Here is a 22,842-nt window from a genome sequence, read left to right as displayed (position 1 = left end):
GTTGTGGATAGGGAGAGCTGACAGAGAGCAGAGAGTGCTCAAGCTGCAGGGAGCATCCCTCGCTGGTGCCAGCACCTTAAGGCTGGAGGGGTCCCTAAACCCAGCCCTCACCTTGGGTATCTGCAGCTTGAGGTGTGAGGTCAAGGTCTTCCATCAGCCCCCCATTGCCCCCAGACTTACAGCTCATGGTGTGGGTGCAGGCTCTGCCCCACTGCCCTCGGAGAGTCCAGCACCCACATCCTGCCCTCTCTCTGCAGTTGCTGCCACCGCTGTCCCCCGCACCAACCCGGAGCTGGAGGACATGATGTTCCCCGGGGTGGACACACTCAAGCTGGGTGCAGAGAAAGGTGAGTCCTGGGATGGGGAAAGCCCTGGGGGCTGCAGCAGAGGATGCAGGTGGCTATGGGAGGTACATGTCCACCCTCAAGAGCACCAAAGTGGTGCTGGGGAGGTGGAGGTGGTGATGGAGACACAACAAAAGCAGCCTGAGCTTTGGGGTGTCCTGGAGCCATCTCACTGACTCACTGCCCTCTTTCCTCCCCAGTTAACTAGAAGAGGATGCCACGGTTGCTGGCCCAGACTTCAGCATCCAGCTCACCTTTAGTCTCTTTGCTGTTTCATTTCTGCTCTTATACCGCTTTCCAAGGCAATTAACAGTGGGTGCCCCTTCCCCTGCTGCAGGGCCAAGCTGCCATCAGTGCCAGAGCCACACTGTCCCCCCAAGGTGGGTACAGGGGGCTGGAGAATGATTTCAAGTGTCAGACCCATAAATCCTGTTACCTTTTGCTCATGGGCATCCCAACAGGCACAGAGCTCTCCCTGCTGAACGAGTCACTAATGCTTTCTTACACTGAATGAACATTAAAAGCAGCAAAACAACCTCCATCAGCTTCTTAACTGACCCCTGTAGGTTGAAGCCCTGGCTGAGTGCAAGAATAGAGGGATTTTATTGTGGAGTGCTTGGCTTTGATTCATGTTCATATTCAGCTTGTGCCTCCAGGCTGGCGCAGCGGGTAACAGTGGGCAGAGGAGCTGGCCCTGGAGCCAGAGGGGCTTCTAATTCTTCTGACTAGAGCTGATAATTCCTTTATCAATGACCTGACAAGCTAATTATTTCCAATAAATTTCCTGAATAAGAAAGCCTTGTGGGCAGCTCAAGCAGAGCTGCGCCTGCAATGTCTGCACTGTCCTGGACTGTTTTAATCTCAATAAAAATCAAGTCAAAGCCACTTTGACATCTGTGCCTCAACCCAGGGCCGTACACATTCCTTGCCCCATTCCTGGCCCAGCAGTTGGTCCATCTCAGTGCACACTGGGGTCCCCCCTGCACCCCAGCCTGGTCCCTTTAGGTGAGACTCAGCACAGGTATGAGGGCAGCAGATAGAGCTCTGCCCTCAAAGCAAAGCTTGGGAAGGAGGAAGCCAAGGGGCTCCAGGCCCTTTGTTCCTCATCTCCTAAACCCCATGGCTGGGAATGAAGTGAGGAACCAGGCACAGCCCACACAAGATGCAGGGGAGCAGCAGGCTGGGTGATGTGCCAGCCAGTAATGAAAACCCCCATACAAACCAGTGCTAGAATACACAGTTCAAAGCTGAGGAGCAACAGCCCTTGTCCTCAGGAGCAGGCAGAGAGCAGTCAATCGTTCTCAGGGGATGAAGCAATGCCTACAAACCTGGATAGATGCTGGATTCTGCTGTACCTGCAGCATCCTTGGGTGATGGCTGAGCCCACCACCGCCCAGCCCTGCTCCCCTCCCTCCCCCTGAACCAGCTGAAGCAAAACCTCCTGCTTTTCTTTATTTCTGTATTCCATAAAAAAAACCCCAACCACCCACATAAAACAACTCCGTCTTGGGCAAGAGCAACTGCTGGATGCAGCTGCTCAGTGCAACTCCGGGGACACAATAACCACCAGTGTTAGAATAAAAAGTAAATCCAAGAGCTCTCTTCCATAGTAGCAAAAGGACAGCACAAATCACAGGAAGGGAGAGGAAAAGAACAGAAAAAGGAAAACGTTTCTCTTAAAAATATAGCTCTGTGATGAGGAAGAGGTGGTGGAGGTCAACGAGGAGGAAAGCAGTTTATGTAAGCTGGCTCTGCTCTGGTCAAACTGCCTCCTTGGGTTCAGTTCTTGTGCAACAGGTGAGCCATCGTGAGTGAGGGGCAACAAACAAGTCTCTGGGCCCCAGCAGGGCAGGAGGAGGCAGAAAGTTGCACTGCTCTGCTCTAACAGTCACAGTTAAAAGAAGTTATAAATTACTAAAAAAAAAGAAAAAGGCTGGAATTCTCCTGATGAGCTTCCTTTTCCTCTCTGCTGTGTGATCTTCACCCATAAATCCTTAATCACAGGGATGCGGTACCTTTGGGGAAAGGAGTTAAGAGTTAGGGATGGGGAGAATAGTCTTACAGCTGAACAGAGCAAGGCAGAGTCATCTGGTCCACTTCCAGGTGCCTACAACATCACCATCTATTCCACACTACTTTTCCAAGCTCCCTGTGCTCAGCAGGGGCAGGCAGACAGTGCCAGAGGCTGCTTATCTCTGCTGATGAGAGAGGACAGCAAGGTCCAGGCTGGAAATCCAGTTCTCAGCAGCTAAAGACTTGAGGTCAAACACATACTGAGAAGCCAGCACACTGCTGTGCGACTTTCCTTACATCACTGCACTCTCCGACCCTCTGACCTAAGGCCAGGCTGACTCAGTGACCATTCAGAGGGCACTCTGTCTTCCCAAGCCTGGGCCAAGGCTACTGCTATTCAGGGGTACTGACAGTCCCCACAGGCCATGTACCTTCTCGCAATCCTTCAGGCTCAGCTGTTTTCTTCTTCTGAAAAGGGCATAAAATAAATCAGTGTCATCACACCACAAACATAAAGGACACAGCAAAGCCACAAGCCATGGAGGCTTCTTGGCTACCATCTCTACAGGGACATATCCATTACAGAGAACAACCTATAGTTTCCCTCTGCACCCTTTCCTAGCCCTTGGGATGGAAGGCAGCAGCCTGCCAAGCTCAGAGGTCCAGTTTCTACCTACATGAATAGAGTTGAAGAGCAGCACTGCTTCCTTGGGCAGACTCTGCCACCAGAATGGCCCCTGGGTTTGACCCTTCCAGGGAAAGGGATCTTTCCTGAGGGAGCAATAGAGGAACAAGCCCTTCTTTGAGCCACCCCAATCCCAGCCAGCTAAAGGTCACGGTGACTCAAGAACAGCCACAATTAACTGCAGCCTCCTCTGCCCTGCCAGCAAGGCAGCAAGGCTCTGTTCCTCTGCAGCCTGGCATGCTATTATGATGAGCATCACAAGTGCAGTTCAGAACAGCTCGCCCTTGGTACCACACGTCAGGGTCTTGCATGTACCTTTCTTCTTCTTGTGAACCTCGGCAGAGCCATCTGCTACAGGATCCCCTTCAGAAGTCACCTTTTTGCCCTTCTTATTTCCTTTTCCAGTCTTTTTTTCTGGGAGAGAAAAGTCAATTAAGAGAGGGACTCTGGTATTGTGAGCCTCTGAGATGGAGCGCAGAGTGGCAGGAGCATCTCCACTAAGGGTTTGATCAAACCTCAGCAAGCTTTACAGAGCAGTAACTGGGTGACAGCAGAGCCCTGGTATGCAGCAGCTCCCCCAGGGCTGCTTCTCCAGCACCTCTGGCCCAGAGCAGTTTGATCCCACCATCCATGCACACGTGTGCACAGAACTACATAAGATTCCATTCCTTCCACCTCCTGCTGCCCACCCCCTCTGAGCAACTGCTTCAGTGCTGGAGCAGCTGGACCAGAAATCAGAGCAAGGGAAGCTGCTAACACCAGATGGACACAAGGTTCAGCTCAGCACAACTGCTTCAAGAGGCCCCAGCTCACCTGGGGCAACAGCCCACACAAGAGCTGATGGACAATGGGCCTACTCCAAAAGGAAGAGCTGCAGCTCTGTGGAAGAGAAACCCCAGCAGATCTGGCCCACCCATTCTATCTCTTTGTCTTTTAAAGCCTACAAGATCCAACAAAGAACCAGCTCTGGTTTGCAAATGCACTCTGCACTACAAAGAAAACTGCCTTTGCATTAGGGCAGCAAACAGCATTACAGAGCACATGCAGGCAAGAGGGGCAGGAAATGCTCTTAACTGGGAGCAGCGAGCAGGAGGATGGAACAATCCTCCTCTTTCTCTAGGGATGTGAAAGCAGCAGTAATGGCCCCGAGTCAAATCTCCTGACTGAGCTGCTCACCACGTTGCAGCACACACAGTGCTCAGGCAGGGCCAGGAAGGGGCACTGTCACCCTGCAGGGAACAGCAGTAGATGATACAGCAGATGACAGCACGGATTTCAAGGCTGATGGTTTAAAGAGGCTGGCAGCAAGGGGCTGCGTTCAGGAAGCTCTGACTAACACGAAGCCCTGCGCACATGAACACTGGGCTGCTTCTGCCATGCTCACAGCGTGACAGGGACCTTCTGCCTGCCATCCCCAGCCACACTGCACCTTAGCTCTCTGCTAGTGCGTGGTGTTTGCCAGAGAAGAGCCAGGGCAGGGAACTGGGTTAGCAGAGCTGTTCTGCATTGCAGACACAGAGCAAGGCACCACGGAGTGCAGTGGGCAGAACACAGCCCTTGTGGCTTACAACCAGCAACACCTCTCCCAGAACAGAGGTAGGAGAGCCCAGCTTGCTGTCTTCAATACAACGTGGTGCTGAACCTGCAGAAAACCACTGAAGTGAGGTGTTAAAAACCTGGCATTGGCTTTAGGTGGGCCAAGAGTGGCTGGAAAGCTGCCCACTGTAAATTGACCTAGGGGTGCTGGCTGACAGCAGGCGGAGTATGAGCCAGCTTGTGGCCAAGAAGGCCAGCAGCATCGTGGCTTGTATCAGAAATAGTGTGGCCAGCAGAGCCAGGGCAGTGATCATCCCCCTGTGCTGGGCACTGGTGAGGCTGCACCTCGAATCCTGTGTTTATTTCTGGGCCCCTCACTGCAAGAGACATTGAGGTGTTGGAGCAGGGTCAGAGAAGGGCAATGGAGCTGGTGCAGGGCCTGGAGCACAAGTGTGATGGGGAACGGCTGAGGGACCTGCGGGGTGTTCAGTCTGGAGATGACAAGGTTCAGGGGGACCTTATGGCTCCCTACAACCGCCTGACATGAGGCTGTAATGAGGTGTATGTAGGTCTCTTATCCCAGGTAACAAGCAATAGGACAAGAGGAAATGGCCTCAAGTTGTGCCAGAGGAGGTTTGGACTGGATATTAGGAAAAATAATGTGTAGATGTGGCACTTGGGGACATGGTTTAGTGGTGGACTTGGCAGCGCTGGGTTCACAGTTGGACTTGATGATCTTAAAGGTCTTTTCCGACCTAAACAATTCTATGATTCTAGAAGGGAAGTAGGCAAGCAGGAAGCTAAGGGGAAAGTGGGTGCTCCTCACAGATGCAAGACCCTATAGTAAATGCAGCCCCAGATGCTTACTTTTAGCTCCTTTTTTCTTTTCCTTGCTGCCTGGCAGCTTCCCCAGCTCACCAGCTACTTTCTTCTTTTTCTTTTTGGGTACTTCTTCATTAGCTTGCACTTTCTGCTTCTTCTCCTTGGGCTGCCCCATGGCCCCATCCTCTTCTGGATGTTTCCGCTTTTGAGACATTTTCTGTTTCTTATTCTCTTTGCTCTTCGCTGCTTTCACAGCCTTGTCTGCTGTGGAGGAAGACTTCTTCTTTTCCTTCTTTTCTTTTTTATCCTTTTTCTTCTTCTTCTTCCCTTCCAGCCCTTCCACTGAAGGAACTTTGGCCCCAGTGATCCTGGTTTCAGTCCCCAAGCTTGATTCTGACTGTGGGACGGAGAATGGTGCAGACGATGCTGCGGTCATTTGTGCACGTTTTGCCTCAACATCATTCTCTTTTAAAGCCAGGGTTTTCTTGACTGGGGAAGGCTTGAGGCTGGCATGATCTGGCTCCATTTTTCTTGCCACCTTCTCTGTGTTGGAGGCTCCTGTAGCTTCCTGCCCTGGAGGAGGACGGCTGTTCTCTGCAGAAACATCGACAATAGAGAGACGACAACTCAGGGAGCATTCTTTCCATAGACCACAGGGTCATTGGAGGATGGAAGCATGCATGTGAAGAGGAGCATCTGGCCCTCCCCCTCACAAGCAAATCCTGCTATAGCAGGGTCAGGAAAAGGCATCTCAGCCTGAAACTGAGCATCCGGTGAGGGAAATGGGTGACAACAGCTGCAACAGCTTTGACTGTTGGACCTTCCATAGAAGCCATCACTACCACAGCACACCAGTGCAGTGTGTATCACTTTCAGGGAGAGCCCTACCCACTCCCATTAATTGCATTAATTATTGCAGTTAAAGCAGAACTGGGAGAGGCCAAGGCACACAGCACAGAGCCTCGCGAAAGGGGCATTCAAGGCAGAGAGGGCTGTGCTGTGGCCAGGGGAAGCCAGCAGACGGCAGCAGCACTCCACACTGCTGGGCTCTGCAGTGGAGACATGCTGGGAACAGGGCCCTGTCCCAGTGTCACCCTCCTGTGCCAGCACCACCTTGCTCCTCAGCCAGGCAGATTCCAGCCCTTGCCAAAGGAGACCCACCTGCTTTGTGGTTCGTAGCCACCTGGTCCACATCTGTGTCAGAGTCACTGCTGTCACTGCTGGAGCTGGTGGCTGGGGCTGCTTTCACAGGGGCCCTGGTGTGGGAGCTGGCAGCAGTCACAGCTGCTTTTCCTTGCCCTGCTTTGCCCACAGGCTGGAGGGGAATGGTCTTTGGTGTCTGGGGTGTTGCTGGGGTCCTGGAGGGGCCCGAATAGCCTGTGAGGAGGGACTGAAACAGCACAGACATACTGAAGAGTCACAGCAGGGCAGCCTCCTACACACCAGACATTAAGACCTCTCCCTGCTGCTAATGCTCCCTTGCTCCAAGTGAAGAGCCCACCTTCGGCCACCCGCAGAGAGATCCTGCACTGTTCAGTCAACACTGCACAGAGGCCAGGGCTGCCATGAGAGGCGCCAGCACTTAGCTGCTGCCTGAGCTGACTGCAGCAAGAGCTGATGGCCAGAGGTTCTCCTCTTTGTTCTTGCCTAGTAAATGAGGCTTGGGGGAGGCTCCTGGCCATTAGCATGCACCCATGCACAGATAATGCACTGCAGATGCGCTGCACGCCCCACACGTTACTTACAAAGGGAATTTAATGGCTTGGACACAGGTTAAGTTACAAATACATGTGGAGAAAGAAATCCTGCTGCTTTTGGCACTGTGCACCAGTTCTCCTGGATTAACCCTTGCAAGGCACCACCTCCTCCCATGCTCTTCCCCCAGGAAAGGCACCATGAGCCCAGATCCAAGATCCTGCAGCCTGGGGAAGCATTCCAGGTTCAAAAGCCTCTCTCCACTCACCAAAAGGGCAGTGCTCACAGCACTGCACTGGGGAACCCCCATATCTGTGCTGGCAAACCCACCCAGCACCCTGTTTGCTATGGCTCAGAATTCAATCCTCTCTCTGTGCTTCTTAGGATCCAGTTGCAAGACCTGAAAGGATCCCATTCTGCTCAGCTACCATACCTGTGATGGTGCTGCCTCCTCCTCCTCCTCCTCACTGGACTCCGAGGAGGAGCTGTGGACTATCTGGGTCCCTCCTGGTTTCTGCAGCGAGCCTGCTGAAGGAGCAGAGTTCATCCCATTAAAGCCAGCACTGCTGCCTGGGGCTGAGCTCACGCTCCCATCACAGTTACTGCCACCAAAAGGCCTTCTGCCTCCAAAGAAAGCAGTGCCTTACAAAGCTGGAGAGGAAGAACTCCTCTCCAAGCACTATGTGAAGGTGACACACCTCCCACAGAGTAACAAAACACTGTCCCCACCCTGGCCTGGCCAGCAGCACTGAGAGCATCTTCTTGGGAGAACTGACCAGGCTTGGGCAGTTGCTTGGGTGACTCCTCATCGCTGCTGTCTGAGGAACTGCTGTCCGAAGAACTGCTGTCCATGGGCTCCTCTGCCTGGGTGGGTGGCACAGCCTGGTTCAGATGGGTGTGCTGTGCTGGCTTCAGGCCTGGCTTCCTCGACTTGGCCGTGGGGCTTCCCAGGAGCGGAGCAGCCTGTGGTGTGGCAGCACTGGCTGGGGGAGCTTTTCCCACAGGAACCGTTTGCTTTAGGCTAGAAGCAATGGGGACCTGGAGAGAGGAAGATGAAATGCATCTGGAAGGAGGAATAACTCCTCATGCCCATCAACTATAAGAACAAGCCCATCTGCTCTGGGCTGTGATCACCTCAGCCCTTCTTCAGCAATAGTGCTTCAGTCTGTGTCAAGGTCAGCCCAAGAATCTCTCACCCAGGGCACAGAATCTCCATCTCCCCTGGCCCGCAAATGAAGCGGGCAGCTGTAGCAAAGCAGACAACTCCTGACTCTACAGGGCACTGCTATCAGAAAAGAAGGAAGAAACCAACCAGCCAGCTGGGAGGCAGGAACACAAAAGGTACCAGGGTGATCCTCTGCTCATCTGCCTTACCTTATGGTGTGGTAACAGTGGTTAAACCAGGGCACCTCTCTTCCCCACACTCCACAAACACACTCCCTCAGCTGCAGACAAGGCACCAGCCTCAGACTCCAGCAGACCCATCTCCTCAGAGAAGCTCCCCACTTTAGTCTCCTCTGTCATTACCTTTTCTGCCACCACCTCTTCATCTGAGGAATCGCTACATGAGCTCTTGGACACTCTGATAACCGGAGGGGCAGAAGGTGCCTCAATCTTCTTCTCTCCTGGCAGTGTGGCATTAGCCTTAGCAGCCACTGCACTCAAAACCTTGGCTGCTTTGATGTTCTGCTGGGGCAGAATCTAAAATAGGTGAGAAAAAAAATCAGGACAGAGCACAGCTTGCAGGGGAAAAGAGACAGAAGAGAGCAATCCACCACTAACTCCTGAGCCCTTCCATCATTTCCAGCACAGCACCAAGGCTGTTGCATTAGCTCAGTGCCCCAAAGGCACTCATCCTGAGGGCAGGCAGGCAAAACATGATGTGATCCCTACCCACTGCAACACCAGCAAGACTGCTTTTGTAAACCCTACTTTGCAAAGTGGCCACTTGGACTCCAGGATGTTTCCCTACACTCTAAAAAAATCACACATTGAGAGTTAATTGGCAACAGAGACAAAGACACCAACCACAAGGCAAATCTGCCTTCAGGTCCACAAGCAAGTCACAAATTTCACAAAGCACATTAACAAGAAGCAATTTTGTTGCCTCCCATTTGAAACCTCCACACTAAATGTAAGGGGGATTAAAAATAGAAGAGCCAGGGGCATGGAAATCAGACACTGACATCAAGTCCAAGACACAAATGCCAGCAGAGGAGGGAGTGGGAGCGATGAAGGAGTGCTCAGCCCCCTGGCTTGTGCTACAAGCAAGGCTACGTGAGCAGCCCTCCCTCCTCCCCAGCTCCCTCACAAGCTGGGCCTTTGTGGGCTGACATTTCCCTCACACAACATCTGGCCTTCAGCAGGGAAGGCAATGCTCTGCCGTGCCGAGAGCCGTCACTGCGACGTGAGCTCACAGTGGTCCTGCACACAGCTCCAGTTACAGCAACTGCATTACTTTATACAGGCTTCATCCTATAAACAGGCTGTAATCAAGCACTGCTCAGGCTGGCTGCCTGCCCAGCAGCCCTTCCCCTGGCCACAGCATCAGGCAAACACAGGGAAGTTTCCTGGAGTGCATCTCTCAGCAAGGGTGCTGGGCAGGCAGGGGACACACGTGCAGGACAAGAAGAGCACTTGGACACTAAGCCCTGGGCTCAGAGCAGCAGCCAAGCCACCACCACATAGGAACGGCAGCCATGTTCCTCAGTCAGTGCTTCTTTGCGTGGTTTCTTCCTCAGGCTCAAACTGCAGCAGAAGTGCAGAGAGACGCAAGACAGCACAGTGAGGCACCTCAGCCACTGCTCTGCAGGACTGGCATGGAGACACAAAAAGATGCAACATGAAGAGATTCAGGTGAGAGAGCTGGGAGAGTGGGCTCCACGACATACAGCAGTGCCCTCGGCACAGATATGAGGTCACCTCATATCAGCAGAAGTCTGGCTCCTCCAGCTGAAAGGCAGCAGGGTCGCTGTGATACTGCTACAGGGAAGATCCTTCCAGCCTCCCTGGAAGTCCTGTAGAGGGGGAGTCCAGAGAGCTCCAGCTACACCACACAACCAAGGGACTGGGAGGAACCAGAGGGAAGGTTGCCTTGGAGCTACCCAGCTCATGAGAAGACTCTGCCTGCAAGGATTTGGCTGCTTTTCCAACCTAACTCCCTAGCGCAGGGCAAAGGGGACAGAGTCCCAAAGGAGGCCTGGCCTTGTGTATCTACTCATGTTCCTGCCCAAACATTCACACCCTCCACTGCCCCCTCATACTGTGAGCGTGCTGCAGCCGAGACACGTGCCCAGAGCCAGGTCAGTGAGACCCAGAGATGCCACCAAGGAAAACTGATCCAGCCAGCGGGAAGGTTCCTCTCTATGCCTCTCATCACTCACCAACTACCACCTCCTGAGTCCAGAGACCCACACACAACGGGTCAGCAACTTACCTGAGAAGGGGGCACCGCTTCCTCCTCTGAATCTGACTCCCTGCTGGAATCATCGCTGATCTCCACAGGAGAAGAGGCTGGGGCTACTGCTGGAGCTGGTGGCTTCTTTACACTTGTTTGCTGTGGCACAGCATTCGTTTTCACTGCAAGGAAAGCATAAAAGATTGTCACCATCAGAAAGAGTTGTTCTCCATGGCTGACCAGAGCAGGAGCTACCACACCAAGCTGGGCCATTCCACACGCAGGGGACAAAAGGAAACCCACAAGGATGAAGGTGAGGCATCCCAGCCACTACCAGGGACTCACCGGCTTGCAGAGGCTGTGTCTGTGCTGCAGGGGACTCCTCTTCACTGTCAGAAGTGTCACTGCTCTCACTTTCCGAGGTCTGGCTTTTCAAGGTGCTTCCCACTGCTTTTGGAGCCTGGTTCAGGTTGGGAACAGGCCCAAGCTGTTCTGTTAACCTCTTAACAAAAAAGAGACACGGGCCCAGAAATGGGGAATTAGTGCAGGTATTATCCAGGAGTTTACATGCAGTTTCAGCTCAAGCTGGGTTTTTGTTTTACTGTTAACACAGCTGTTACTAACTCCATCCCTGGCCTGTCAAGATTGGAAGGGGCTTCAGGCAGTACCTGGACTGAGCTGCTGAAGACACATACCTCCTCCTTTAGCAATATGCTTTTGAACAGGAAGCCCATGTGTGTTTTATCTCACGAGCACACAGGGTTCATAACACCAATTCCTTATTGAGGCTGAGACACTGAACAGGAGCCTGGGGGCAGGAAAATTACTGCAACCCGATATCATCATTTAAGCAGGACCTTCCCCCAGCTTGGAGAATTAGTGGGAGCTGGGGAGTCTTGTGCTAAAACACTTGCAAGATTCAGAGGCAGTATGAGAGAAGCTCCATTCTAGAGCTGCTGGAGAGCTCAGCATCGACACAGCTGACAAGCACTTGGGAACACAGAGGGCAGGCAGAGACAGATCAGTATCCACCCTGGAAACCAATCTGTCAACAGGTCTAAAAACTGAGACATCTCCAGACAACAAACCTCTGCAACTCACTTGGGCTGTACCTTTCTATAGCTCCCATCAACACTGTGATGTCCCAGAACAGGCCACAAGCAGTGTGTCAGTGCTGGGAAGCCACGACTATCAAAGCACAAGATACACAACGGCCAGGTGAGAGGATCTGTTCTCAGCTCCTCCTTTGGCTTGGGCCAAAGGCTGCAGACGCCCCCTCCTGCACACCACTGAGGGCTGGTGGTGGCAGAGGGATCTGGGAACTTCACCACCACTGATATTCAAGCAGTGCTCTGCACCCACTCAGTTTACTCCACTCATGGCTCATCTCTGGGCTGCTCTGCCAAAGAGCACACCATGCTTGCCAGGGCAGGCAGACCCCATCCAACCCACACATGATGGCAGCTTGCTCCAGTGCTCCATCTCCAGCCACGACACTCCTGCAAGGTGAGAGACTCCTGCCTGTCTGCATGGCCCATGCCACCCCCTCTCCCAACACAGCCATACCCTCTCAGCCCACAGCAGAGGTCCAGGAGCACTTCAGCAGTGCCAGCTCAGCCAAGGGCTGCTCCTGGCCAGTATGTGAGAGCACCAGCCAAGCAGCTTCCCGGGAGGACAGATCTTCCTGCGCTTCCTGGCACAGCCCTACCAAGGCCTGCCACTGGGGCAGTGTTTATCATCTCCAAGCCAAACACTAAACACACAACAGCATCTGCATGTTTATCCCATTACAGAACAGCTCTCCGAACAAGCCAAGCACATTTTGACTCTGCTTAGAGAAACAGAAACCTCCACTAGCACTTTGGAGGGGGGGGCCTGCAAACCTCACTTGTCTGTTTTGTTTTGGTACCAGTGAGTCACTAGCTCCAGGAGAGAGGCCAGATCTGCAGTGGTGAAAAGAGAGAACTACTTGAAGCAGACACAAAAATTCACACGCTCAAGCTTCCCTCCCTGTCGTCCCAAGCACTGCTGTGCAAGGGAGAAGTGTACAGAGATCAGAGCCCACTCACTCACTTCTAAGACCTTCATAGCAATGGGATTGACTTCTCCCTCTACCTGGATGCAAAGCACAAGGGCTGCTTCATTTCCTAGCTTAGCAAGAGATTGGGAAAGAGCTGCTGTACAGAGACATCCTGACGCAGAAAGAACACAACAGCATCCACAGAGAAACCACCATGAGCTTTACGCAGCCTTGGGACTCCTCAGATCTTCCTGGGGGGAGGCCAAGATCCCTCCATCCACCTCATCTTGGTCACTGCCAGATGGCTTACAGCTGCCACATCCTATGGCATGGCTTCAGGTGGGATCAGGCCAGTGTTCTGCTGACAGGCATCAACAAAACCACCACACGCTCATCGTGTAACATGCGCAGCTTAATAGACAAGCACACTAAAGCAGACAAGCACACTAAAGTGAATCAAGTATCTAGCTCTCTATATGTAGCGAATAAGGACAATAAAGCAAATCAGAGAGATGTAAGTAAAGCACAGAGGAAAACTAGCAATGCATCAAATCATTACTGCATAGAAAGAACAGAGATTAAGAAGAAACACATCACCAGTTACCATCAAATCATCACCCAGGCCCACACTTCAAGCTGGGAAGCCCTGCTGCAGCTGATGCCAGGAATCTCAGGTAACTGGGAAAATTCCCATGCGGTGCATCCACCCATAGGTGAGGCTCCAGATTCAGCTACAAGAGGATCCTGCTTTTATACCCTTAGGAAAAACAGTCGGCTTTATGCCAGCTCATTTACTCATGGGGCTGTGCAGTTTCTCATGATCTCCCTGTTGTCAAGTGCGAAGGTCAAAAGACGACTGCACCCTTATGTTTCCCTGCCTCTTTCCATAAACATATATACTCTACTGAACACTGACAAAAACATACTCTGTTTTGTCTCTCAGTCATGAACAGGAATCAGCTCCCACCTAGGTTCCCATCCATTACAGCCAGCAGCATGGCTGAGTTCACAGAATTTGTGTTGGATGGGACCTTAAAGCTCATCCAGTTCCAACCCCTGCAACAGGCAGGGACACCTTCCACTAGAGCAGCTTGCTCCAAGCCCCTGTGTCCAACCTGGCCTTGAGCACTGCCAGAGATGGGGCAGCCACAGCTTCTCTGGGCACCCTGTGCCAGCACCTCAGCACCCTCACAGGGAAGAGCTTCTTCCTTATACCCCACCTAAATCTCCTGTTTAAGTTTGAGCCCAGGGAGCAGATAACACAGGCAGACAACTTAAGAGCCACAGGTACTGAAGTAACTCAGGGAGAAGGAAAGTCATGAGGAAATCATTTTTCCTGCTCCCTCTCCAGCCCCCTGAGCTGCCTGTGGCTCAGTGCAGTGACTCAGCGCCCGCACAACCCATCTGCCACTCCACTGGGTCCATTTGCATCATGCAGTGCTGCATGACAAGAGGGGAAACAACACTGAGCCACGTGCGCTGCGCACGCTGTAACAATCACACTCCACTGCTGCCTGTGCACCACCAGGGTATCAGCACCAGGACCAAGTATCTCAGCCATGTCACGACACAGCAGAGGTTTAACTGTCATCTGCACAGGAGCAAGGACAGGGCTCAGGAAGGGAGCCTCTCCATCTGGTGGGAGATTTGGCCTGTGGTCCAAGACAAAGACTTGCAGGCACAGCTTCCACCAGTGCACAGGTTTTCCTGGGATGCTAAAGAAAGACAGGCTCCAAACACACATGTGCATCTCATGCCCAGTCCTGGTAAGCAGAAGCTGAAGCCTATCCATGGAGGACTTGAGTGCCATCTTTGATCCAAAACATCCAGGAAAGAGGAAGCAGAGCAGAATTAGCAGTTCCAAAAGAAAAGGAGCTCACAGCATCTTTAAGATCAATATAGACTGTGCCCCATCACCATCCTTCCCCATCCCCAAATAAGCAAACACCTTGTCAACTTCTTTGACTAAATATTCCTGAATCTTCAGGGGTAAACATACCAATTAAGCAGTTCAATTTAAGCATGATGTTCATTTTAATTGTGCTAATCCACCCCCACAGGGAAAGATGAAGCAGCTTCCAACGCTCTGTATCTGTTTGGATTTTGCACAGAAGCCAGAGGAAGTTGCAGGATACAGTAAGTCAGTGGTTAGCATATGCCCAAGTAGCAGATGGTGAGGATGAGCTAAGAAGAGTTTGACTAGGAGGACAGGACTGTGGACACAGCTAAGCCTAACGGTTTATCTTCAGGCTTCACTCGTGGTCTCTGCCTGTAGGCTACTTATATGTGAAGAAACAGCCTGTTTGGCAAAAATAGAGCTTCCTCGATGACAAGCTCTTCCTTGCTGACTGTGGCTGTTGAGAGGTAATCACCAGTCTTCAAGAGGGAAGATGCTGAAGTGGTTAAATAACCATTGGCAAGACAGCTACCTGCTGCTTCCAGCTTCCAATCAACACTTGGGAGAAACAAACCTACCCCAGCACATCCTTCACCTAGAACTCTAACGTGGATGAGTCTTGATAGTCTTGCAGCAGGACCCCATGGCACAGCTATCAGAATAGCTGCTCCTGCCACCCAGAACTGAAGCTTCACATAAAATCACGCAGGAAGAGAGCAGCACAGAGCCAACTGTTAGAGTTCCATCCCCCTCCACCCACCTTAGCAGACCAAGGCTATGAAGACAAAAATGCAGAGCCTCTCTGACTCCTGCCTGTCAATAGTGAAAGGATGTGGTGACAAAGAGCCTCCTTGCTAGGACACGTGAGCCTCTGCCCCCGGCTTCCCTTCCTCCCTTGCAGATAATAGCTGCCATCTCCAAAATGCTGCTCTCAGGGCAGTTTCTGCAGGGCCTTGCAGCTCAGAGTCAATGCAGAACGTCTCTGTACAACATGCCTGAGGGTGCTCTCAGAAAGGGATTTGCTTCTTTGTAAGTTCAGCCACCTGAGTCCAGACTAAGTTCATGGTCCTTCTCTCAAGAGAGGTCCTAAATAAATCCTCACAGAAGAGCCAAGACCAAGCTGTCTGTGACCCCACACACAAGAGTTACAGATGGGCATTCTGAGGGGCAAAGCACGAGTTAAACAGTTGGGATCAAAAAGGTTACACCCCCCAGTTTCCAAGTACAAAGAAAGATCCTCCTCTCCAAGGGACAGATACAACATACTGCTGGTGTTTCATGGAGATCAGTAGCATTTTAAGGGATAAACAATTTTTTTGCATATCCCATCCCTTGGCACTGAGTTGAACACAATATTACCTACCTTCTGGCTGACAGGCACAGGATGATCCTCCTCTTCGCTGTCTGAGGAGTCAGAGCTCTCCACTGGCTTTGCACTTTCAGCAGGCTTTGTGGGAGCAGCAGTACTTCCCGGTGTGGTTTTGGCCTGCCTGGGCACTGCTGGCTTTGGTGCTGGCTTCCCTTGGGAGAGGGGAAGTGTTTTTGCTGGAGCTGCTTTGCTGGAGAGTGATGCTGCTGGTGTAGGTTTCACTGGGGACGGGACGGCTTGGGAGGATTTTGGAGGTGGCTTTGTCTGGACAAGACAAGAACAGTGAAAGAAGGCAAATATCACAGTAGCATAATTCATTTTGCTCACACTGTAATCAAGGGAATAGATTTCAGGGCCTCCTGGGATAGGTGAATGTTAAAGGAAGATTAGCAACTGGCAGGACACAAGGCATCCTTTCATCTAGCTGTGTGGGTATGGTCTCCCAAGATGGAAAAGCAAGAGCAGGAATTCTCCATCAGCCTGTGATACAACCAGTCCCCTCCAGTGAGGTGCATTGTGGCACACTGCACTCTTCACAGTGGGGAAGCTGAGCTGTGCTTCAGTTTGGCAAATTAGACACTATTTATTGCAATTTACAGCTGGGAGGCAAATTCAACCATGACAATTTGCCTCTTCAGGTGGCAGAAGAATTGCTGTAGCTTTTTTATTTAAAAGTACTGATGGATTTTTTTTTTTTTGTAATTATTTTTAAGAAGGGAACAATGGCTTGAATAGAACTCGGAGCAAAGACACCGAGGTGCCTTTAAACATCCCCTGCCTCTTGCCTCCCACCCCAGTACGACCTTGCTACACACTACACGCATTTACAATTCCTTTTCACTGCAATTCCTGGCCCTGGAGGGGCATGCAAAGAGAGACAAAAGTTCAGACAGACGCACCTGGGTTACTGATGGAGGTTCCTCATCTTCACTGTCTGATGAGTCGCTGCTCTCTGATGTGTCATCGGGCTTTGCAGCCCCAGAAACCATTGTAGGAACCGTTGTAGGTGCAGGTTTGGCCTGGGTTGGTGCCACTGCTGTCTGCCTCACTGCATTCCTCTTGAGGGATGCTAGAGTAGCTGGTACACTTTTCACAGGCCCTGTATTAACCGGCACTGTTTTCACAGCTGTTTTTGCCTGGGAACAGGGGGAACAAAAGGGAATCACAGCCAGTTAACATCTCAGAAGAAACCCACTGAGAGCTGTAACTGCATGGAATTTGCTTTAAAGAAGGCTACCTCACTAATTTGACCACAGCTTGGGGTGCATCTGAAGCAAACCACTTTCTCCATGGATTGCCTGACTGTATCTGTGGACCTGCACACCAATCACCTCCTACAGACCAAACGATCACCCTCAACTTCAGGCACTAAGAGGAACGGCGATAGAATGGTTGGTGCTGGCAGGGGTTAGTGGGACTCTCAGCCACACAGCATGTTTCTTCGGCTTTGGAGATCTCACACATCCAGGGAAGGGGGTGTTGTCAGAATACAGCATTGCAGCATTTCCTCTCTACTTGAAGGGAAGCAAGTGACTTCCTGGAGACAAGGAACCTGGCCTGCAGAGGTTACCTGGACCACTGGAGTTGCAAGCTCCTCCTCGGAGGATGTCTCATCACTTGATTCCTCACTGCTGCTCTCAGCAGCCCCAGCTGCCTGCTTTGCCTCTGAAACACAAGCAAGGAGATGTCACAGCTGCTGCCTGCTCTGAGCTCCCCCATTAGCTTGATGCTAATGTGGCTTTTGAAGTCAGGACAACAAAACATGACACAGAGAGAACTAAGGGGATTTGAAGGGAAGAGGGCCTAGCCCTGCTGAAAGCACCAGTGGCCTCCTGGGAACAGCTTCTCCAAACAAACACTGGCCCACAAACGCCTCCCCTCAGTGCAAGCAAAGATGGGAAATCCTTCCTGGCCACCCTCTGACCCTACAGGAGCTGCCTAGCCACACACAGCTCTCTCCAGAGGTACCTAGCTTGGCTGGAGCTCCTCTGGAAAAGAGCCAGGATAAGGACCATTTTCAGAGCTTCTCCCAACATACACACACTTCAAAGCAGTAAGATTTCCCTAAAGACCTCAAAACCGAAAAGCAATCACTTTACAAGTGGGAATATAAAGAGAAGATGCTGCAGTGCCCTTCCAAAAAGCTCAAAGCATCTGCAGTGTTAGTACTGCATCTCCTCCAGATATGCTATGCTTTTATCTCCAACCCCGTAGTGCTGGGTGCTGCCAGACAGACATCTCAGCACAGAATCTGCTGCTTGAAATGGGAGCAGGCATGCTGGCTTCATCCCCCAGAGCTCCGGAGCTGGCTCTTCTGCAGTATTCTCACAGCCTCCCCTAGGAGCAAGCATCGCTCTGAGCTTTCCAGCACGGGAGCTGAAAGGCACAAGCTGAAAGCACAGCTCAGACCCGATTCCATGGTGGAGCTGGAGCACACATGCATCTACCACACTCTGCTGGCTCCTTACCCACTCTGGGAGCTGGGCCCTTTGCAGCAGGTGTCTCTTCTTCCTCATCGCTCTCTGACGACGAGCTACTGCTGGAGCTTTCTGGTGCTTTGGTCGATACCAGTGCTTTGCTTTGACCCACTGTGGTCGTGGCTGTTGTGGCATGTCCAGGCTTCCCAGGACCAAGCAGTTTCTGCCCAGCTTTGGCTAGAGATGCAGCTGGCACATTGGGCAGCTGCTTGTTTGAGACCACAGTTCTGTTTGCAGCAGAGGGCATGGCTGCTTTGCCTGCCGGGGCAGTGGGTATGTTCGGAGAGTGCAAGGAGTTGGTGGCAGCTTTGCCACTCACCACACCTGGTGGCACCTACAAGGAACAAAAGAAATTAGAAGCCTGTAAACAGATGAGGGGCTAAGCTAGATGTAACATAGCTTAAAGAACAGCCTGGCAGCCAGGCAAGCCATAGAGCTCTTTAGGGAAGCACCTGCGGGACAGATCTAATAGAAGGCTTATGCCAGCATAGGAGGGGCATTTAAATATGAATTCCAGCCACCAGTTCTACACATCCTAATGAGCCTGGGATAGTCCTGACCACAGAGTACTATCAGCCTTCAAAGCCAAGAGAATTGCCTTACCGCAACTGCACCTTTTCCAGCTGGTGTCTCCTCTTCTGATGAGGAGTCATCCTCTTCACTGCTTTCTACATTCACTGCCGAGTTGCTGGCCAGGGGAAGGCCGACTGCTGAATGGCAGAGAACCACAGAGACATCCTGTGAGTGCACCTCTCGCATCAGGACGGCCTCTGGTTTGCAGGGAGGGCAGGGTCCCATCTCTACACCTGCCCCAACACTGTCCTTGCAACAGGCAAGTGTTTCTCTCCTCCACCCCATCCTTCCCACCACCAAGACAAGGAACCTGCCCAGATCTGAATGCTCCCAAGGACTGGTCTACAGCAGATGAGACCGAGCCAAATCATCAGATACATGGGGTTTTGTTACACTACATGAGCCACATCAGCTACACCAGGGATCTAGTACAACCTCAAGACAGAGGCTTTCCAACTAATAAATTCTTCCTTTATCTGTCAGTCAGGCCTGCCTTTCCTGGCCCACAAACACCAGAGACCAACTAGAAGGTACCCCACAGTGGGCAGCATTAGGTTCCCAATGCTTCATCCAAGCAACAACACCCATCTCTCCCCAGTGAATTGCAACAGATTTCTCCTAGCTCCAGCAGACATCTGTGCTCCCAGAAATTCCACATGAGAAGGAGGTGCTAAACTAGTTAAACACAAGGGAATAGCCATCACTTTATAAGCATTTTCTCTGTCCAAGCCTCTGATCCCACTCTGTCAGTTCCAGGGAGGTGAAACGCTCCTACCATTTGCAGCTTTTGCCTTCTCTTTCTCATCCTCTTCTTTGTCTGAGCTCTCAGAGCTGCTCACGGGATCAGGAACTCTGATCTTTCCTGGGATGGCTTCTTCATCATCACTCACCTTTCTCCTCCTGGTATTTGAGGGAGTTCTGAAGGAACAGAATTTGCATCAGAATGGGGGAAAAAAGTGTCTTAAAAAGAATAAAATACAATTATTCACCTACTCTCAGGTCAGGCTCCAGCCTAAGGACAATCAGTGCCATTCCTCTACAGCTCCTAAAAGGGGTGGGAGAAATACTTCTCTAATCTGCAAGGAACAACTCCAGTCTTCCCCAGGCAACTCTTGAGAGCAACATATCCCCTGCAATACTCAGAAGAGATACTGTACATATTTTCTCCTGTGTCCTAAGCAGAGTGTTTCACACTTCATCAGAGAAGTAAAAATGTGTATGGTCAGGCTGGTTCTCACAACAGAACAAAAGCATCCTACAGGACAAATTCCTCCTCCAGGAGGCAGCTACAGCCAGACAGTAAGTGCAACCCCAAGGTTAGGACAATGAGCGCCAAACAGGTCTTGGTATGACACAAGGCCAGGAGAAGTGAGCCTGAAGGCTGTAAAAGCCTTATTCTATTTGTTCATCTGATTTAGAAACAAAGTTAGTTTAACAGTTTGGCCAGTAAAGACTGTGCTTATTAGAGTGTTTCAGTAGCAGCGCTGTAACTGCAAGTTTTTTTTCAAGCAGGCAAAGCCAAGGGCACATTTACAAAGTCCTGTTCACTACCCTTAACAATTTAAAAGAACAGGGCAAGCCATGCAGGCAGCTCTGACCCTACAAACCCTTCCCGATTCAGCAGCAGCTGATAACACAACAGGGACTACTGTGAGAATCTGTTGTGGGTGACCAGAAGCTCAGGGATACTGCATGAAGGCAAACAGCAGTGCCCCAAGGCACTTGTTAGAGGGAGGAACTGCAAGCCTGTTTCTACACTGCCACATCCTGCACCAAGGCACAAGGTGTTCTAGCAAAAGACATCTTTGGAGCAAAGACGCGCTTCCTGAGGCTGCTGACATCGCCGCTCTGAGGAGCATCTTCATTCCAGTGCTCATTAGTACAGGCACAGAAGCCAGCTCCAGACAACCCAGCTCTGTTGCTGCCACCAGTGTCAGACCAAAGCCAGCGGTGCACAGGGTGGGTGCAAACATCACTGCATCCCACAGGGGAGGTGCTGCAGACCTTCACATGGGGTACTCACTGGAATAACTACACAGGAAAGTGCTGGGCTGAGTCAGCAGATACATCATCTGTGCCAAGGTTTAAGATCCTGTAAGAACTTTGGCATTTCAGCATCTGCTCTGATTCCCTGCTCTTGGGTCAACGCTCCTGCAAATCATGTGGCTTTAAAACAAAAGTGAAACAGAACTGGAGGAAAGATTTCTGCCAGTAAAGCATGATTCTGAGAACCACAATACTCCAGTATTAACCTCAGCCAGCAAAAACAGCATCAGCTGCTCAAAACTAGAGTGTAACAACTTATCCCCAAGCTCAGACTGCTGAACAGTTATCATCAGAAATACTCTGACACAGGAAATTCTAGCAGATAAAGCTCACACGTGCCATGCAGTCTGGATGTTAACACAGGCTGGAATTTATTCCATAGGCACTCCCCCCTTTGACTTACTTTTCCCAGTGGGTAAAGATGTCCTCGAGAGAGGCCGAGAGGGAAGGGAGCAGCTTCTGTGAAAGCACAGGGAACACGAGTCAGGCACCAGCCCCAGGTCAGGATGACACCAGACAGCAGCGGCCCCTCCAGCATCCCCGGGATAACGGAACCGCGTCCTCCCCGCACACATCCCCCCAGTAACACCCCGCTCCCCACCAGCGGCCCGGCCCTCCGCTCCGGGAGCCGCCTCCCTGAGCGGCAGCGGCGGAACCTCCCCTGCTCAACACGTGCTCGGGACGGCTTTACCCGGCGGGCTGCCGGCCCCACTCCTTCTCCCCGGCCCGGACAACACGTGGGTCCAGCGTGGAGCAGCGGGAAGCGGCACAAAGCGGAGGGCGCAGGGAGCGCCCGGCCTCCGTAGTGAGGGAGCAAAGCGGGCCGGGGCCTGGCGAGGGAGCAAGCGGGGCCCAGACCCTCCGAAGGCCGTTACCCGCCTCACCCCCGGGGCCGGTTGCCCCCAGTGCGGGTGCCCCGGTGCCGGTTACCTGCCCGGTCTGCGCCTGCAGCTCTCGGGCCGCCCGAGCGAACCCCCCGCGGAGCAGGTGCTGGTGGATGAGGGCGAGCAGCTCCAGAGCCCCACGCCTGTCTGCCGCCATGGCGCGGCCTGCGGGGCCCGCGTGCTGCGCGCCCGCTACGTCACAGCCGCTTCCGCCGCGCTGCCCGATGGGAGTTGTAGTGCGGGGTGGGGAGGACGGGGACAGGGGCGCACGTGGAGGCTCCATCGCTGCATCCGCCGTGGGCAGTGGGGGCTGAGGCAGGGGTAACGGGGGACAGGCCGCTAACAACGGGGTGGGGAGGGCTGTGGTTACTTCAGCCCCATCCCTGGCAGGGTTCAAGGCCGGGTTGGACACAGGGGCTTGCAGCACCCTGCTCTAGGGGAAGGCGTCCCTGCCCATGGCAGGGGCTGGAACTGGGTGGGCTTTAAGGTCCTTTCCGACCCAATCCAGGCTGTGATTCGTGGGTCTATGACATCCGCTCAGTTTTCCTGCTCTGAAGGCAGAGGCTTTGCTCCTATGATGCTCTCTCAAGGCTGATGTAGTGCTGTAGGAAATTGAGGTGCTTGGGCAATTTTGGGGCTAAACCAAGCAAGTTAAAGAGAGGGATAAGGAGCTGCTGATGCAGAGCAGCTGCTGGAAAGGGGCTGCCCCATCATCACCCTGCTCCACACTGACACTCTCCAGGAGCAGCCTGGGTCCCTGCGCTTCAGCAGGGGTTTATTTTTGGGAGGTTCAATAATGTCCACGGTGCGCCCATCTCTCGCTGAGATACAGGCCCTTTATTTGTATTTATAGGCAAGATTAAATATAAACCTGGCCCGGCTCCAGCTGGCTCTTGCGCCTTTGAGAGCGGCATCACCCAGAGCTGCAGAGCCACTGCCCGGGTGGCAGCTTTACAGCTCCTGTGAAATGAATCACATCCCTGGCTGGGGCTGGCACAAGCACTCATTGATGCTCGGTGTTCATGCGGCTCCAGCACACGCCACAGCGGGGTGGTTGGCCTAGGGCTGTGTCCCAGGGTGACTG

General features: G+C 52.4%; 2 protein-coding genes across 9 annotated transcripts in view; one reads left to right on the top strand and one right to left on the bottom strand.

Moving 5' to 3' along the window:
* CD74 (CD74 molecule) overlaps window positions 1-22,842 on the top strand; it is a 74,226-nt gene that overhangs the window by 3,061 nt on the left and 48,323 nt on the right. For 2 of the 6 annotated variants that reach the window (XM_062609928.1, XM_062609924.1), the window contains 2 exons: window positions 258-347; window positions 545-1,229. The exons of 1 other annotated variant lie outside the window; for it this stretch is intronic. In XM_062609928.1, the coding sequence (XP_062465912.1) occupies window positions 258-347; window positions 545-552 (98 nt within the window). In that variant the 3' untranslated portion in view covers window positions 553-1,229. 3 more of the 6 variants (XM_062609926.1, XM_062609923.1, XM_062609927.1) reach the window with 2 other exon arrangements.
* On the bottom strand, window positions 1,783-21,957 carry TCOF1 (treacle ribosome biogenesis factor 1). Of its 3 annotated transcripts, none has more exons than XM_062609913.1 (17): window positions 21,805-21,957; window positions 21,278-21,333; window positions 19,604-19,746; window positions 18,859-18,965; window positions 18,247-18,589; window positions 17,349-17,443; window positions 16,678-16,914; window positions 15,773-16,042; window positions 10,838-10,994; window positions 10,532-10,674; window positions 8,623-8,796; window positions 7,872-8,133; window positions 7,529-7,623; window positions 6,562-6,790; window positions 5,446-5,994; window positions 2,789-3,456; window positions 1,783-2,359 (listed from the first exon to the last, which is right to left on the bottom strand). In XM_062609913.1, exons 1-16 carry the CDS (start codon window positions 21,913-21,915, stop codon window positions 3,311-3,313), a joined length of 3,117 nt encoding a protein of 1,038 aa, XP_062465897.1. In that variant the 5' UTR covers window positions 21,916-21,957; the 3' UTR covers window positions 1,783-2,359; window positions 2,789-3,310. The 3 variants fall into 3 exon arrangements, with proteins under 3 accessions (XP_062465897.1, XP_062465899.1, XP_062465898.1); XM_062609915.1 differs by having other exon boundaries at window positions 7,529-7,620; XM_062609914.1 differs by having other exon boundaries at window positions 1,783-3,456.

Source organism: Pezoporus occidentalis, unplaced genomic scaffold, assembly GCF_034315485.1.
Source record: "Pezoporus occidentalis ecotype Australia unplaced genomic scaffold, CSIRO_AGI_Poc_V1 ctg142, whole genome shotgun sequence".
NCBI lineage: Eukaryota > Metazoa > Chordata > Aves > Psittaciformes > Psittacidae > Pezoporus > Pezoporus occidentalis.
This window is presented reverse-complemented; position numbering and strand designations above follow the sequence as displayed.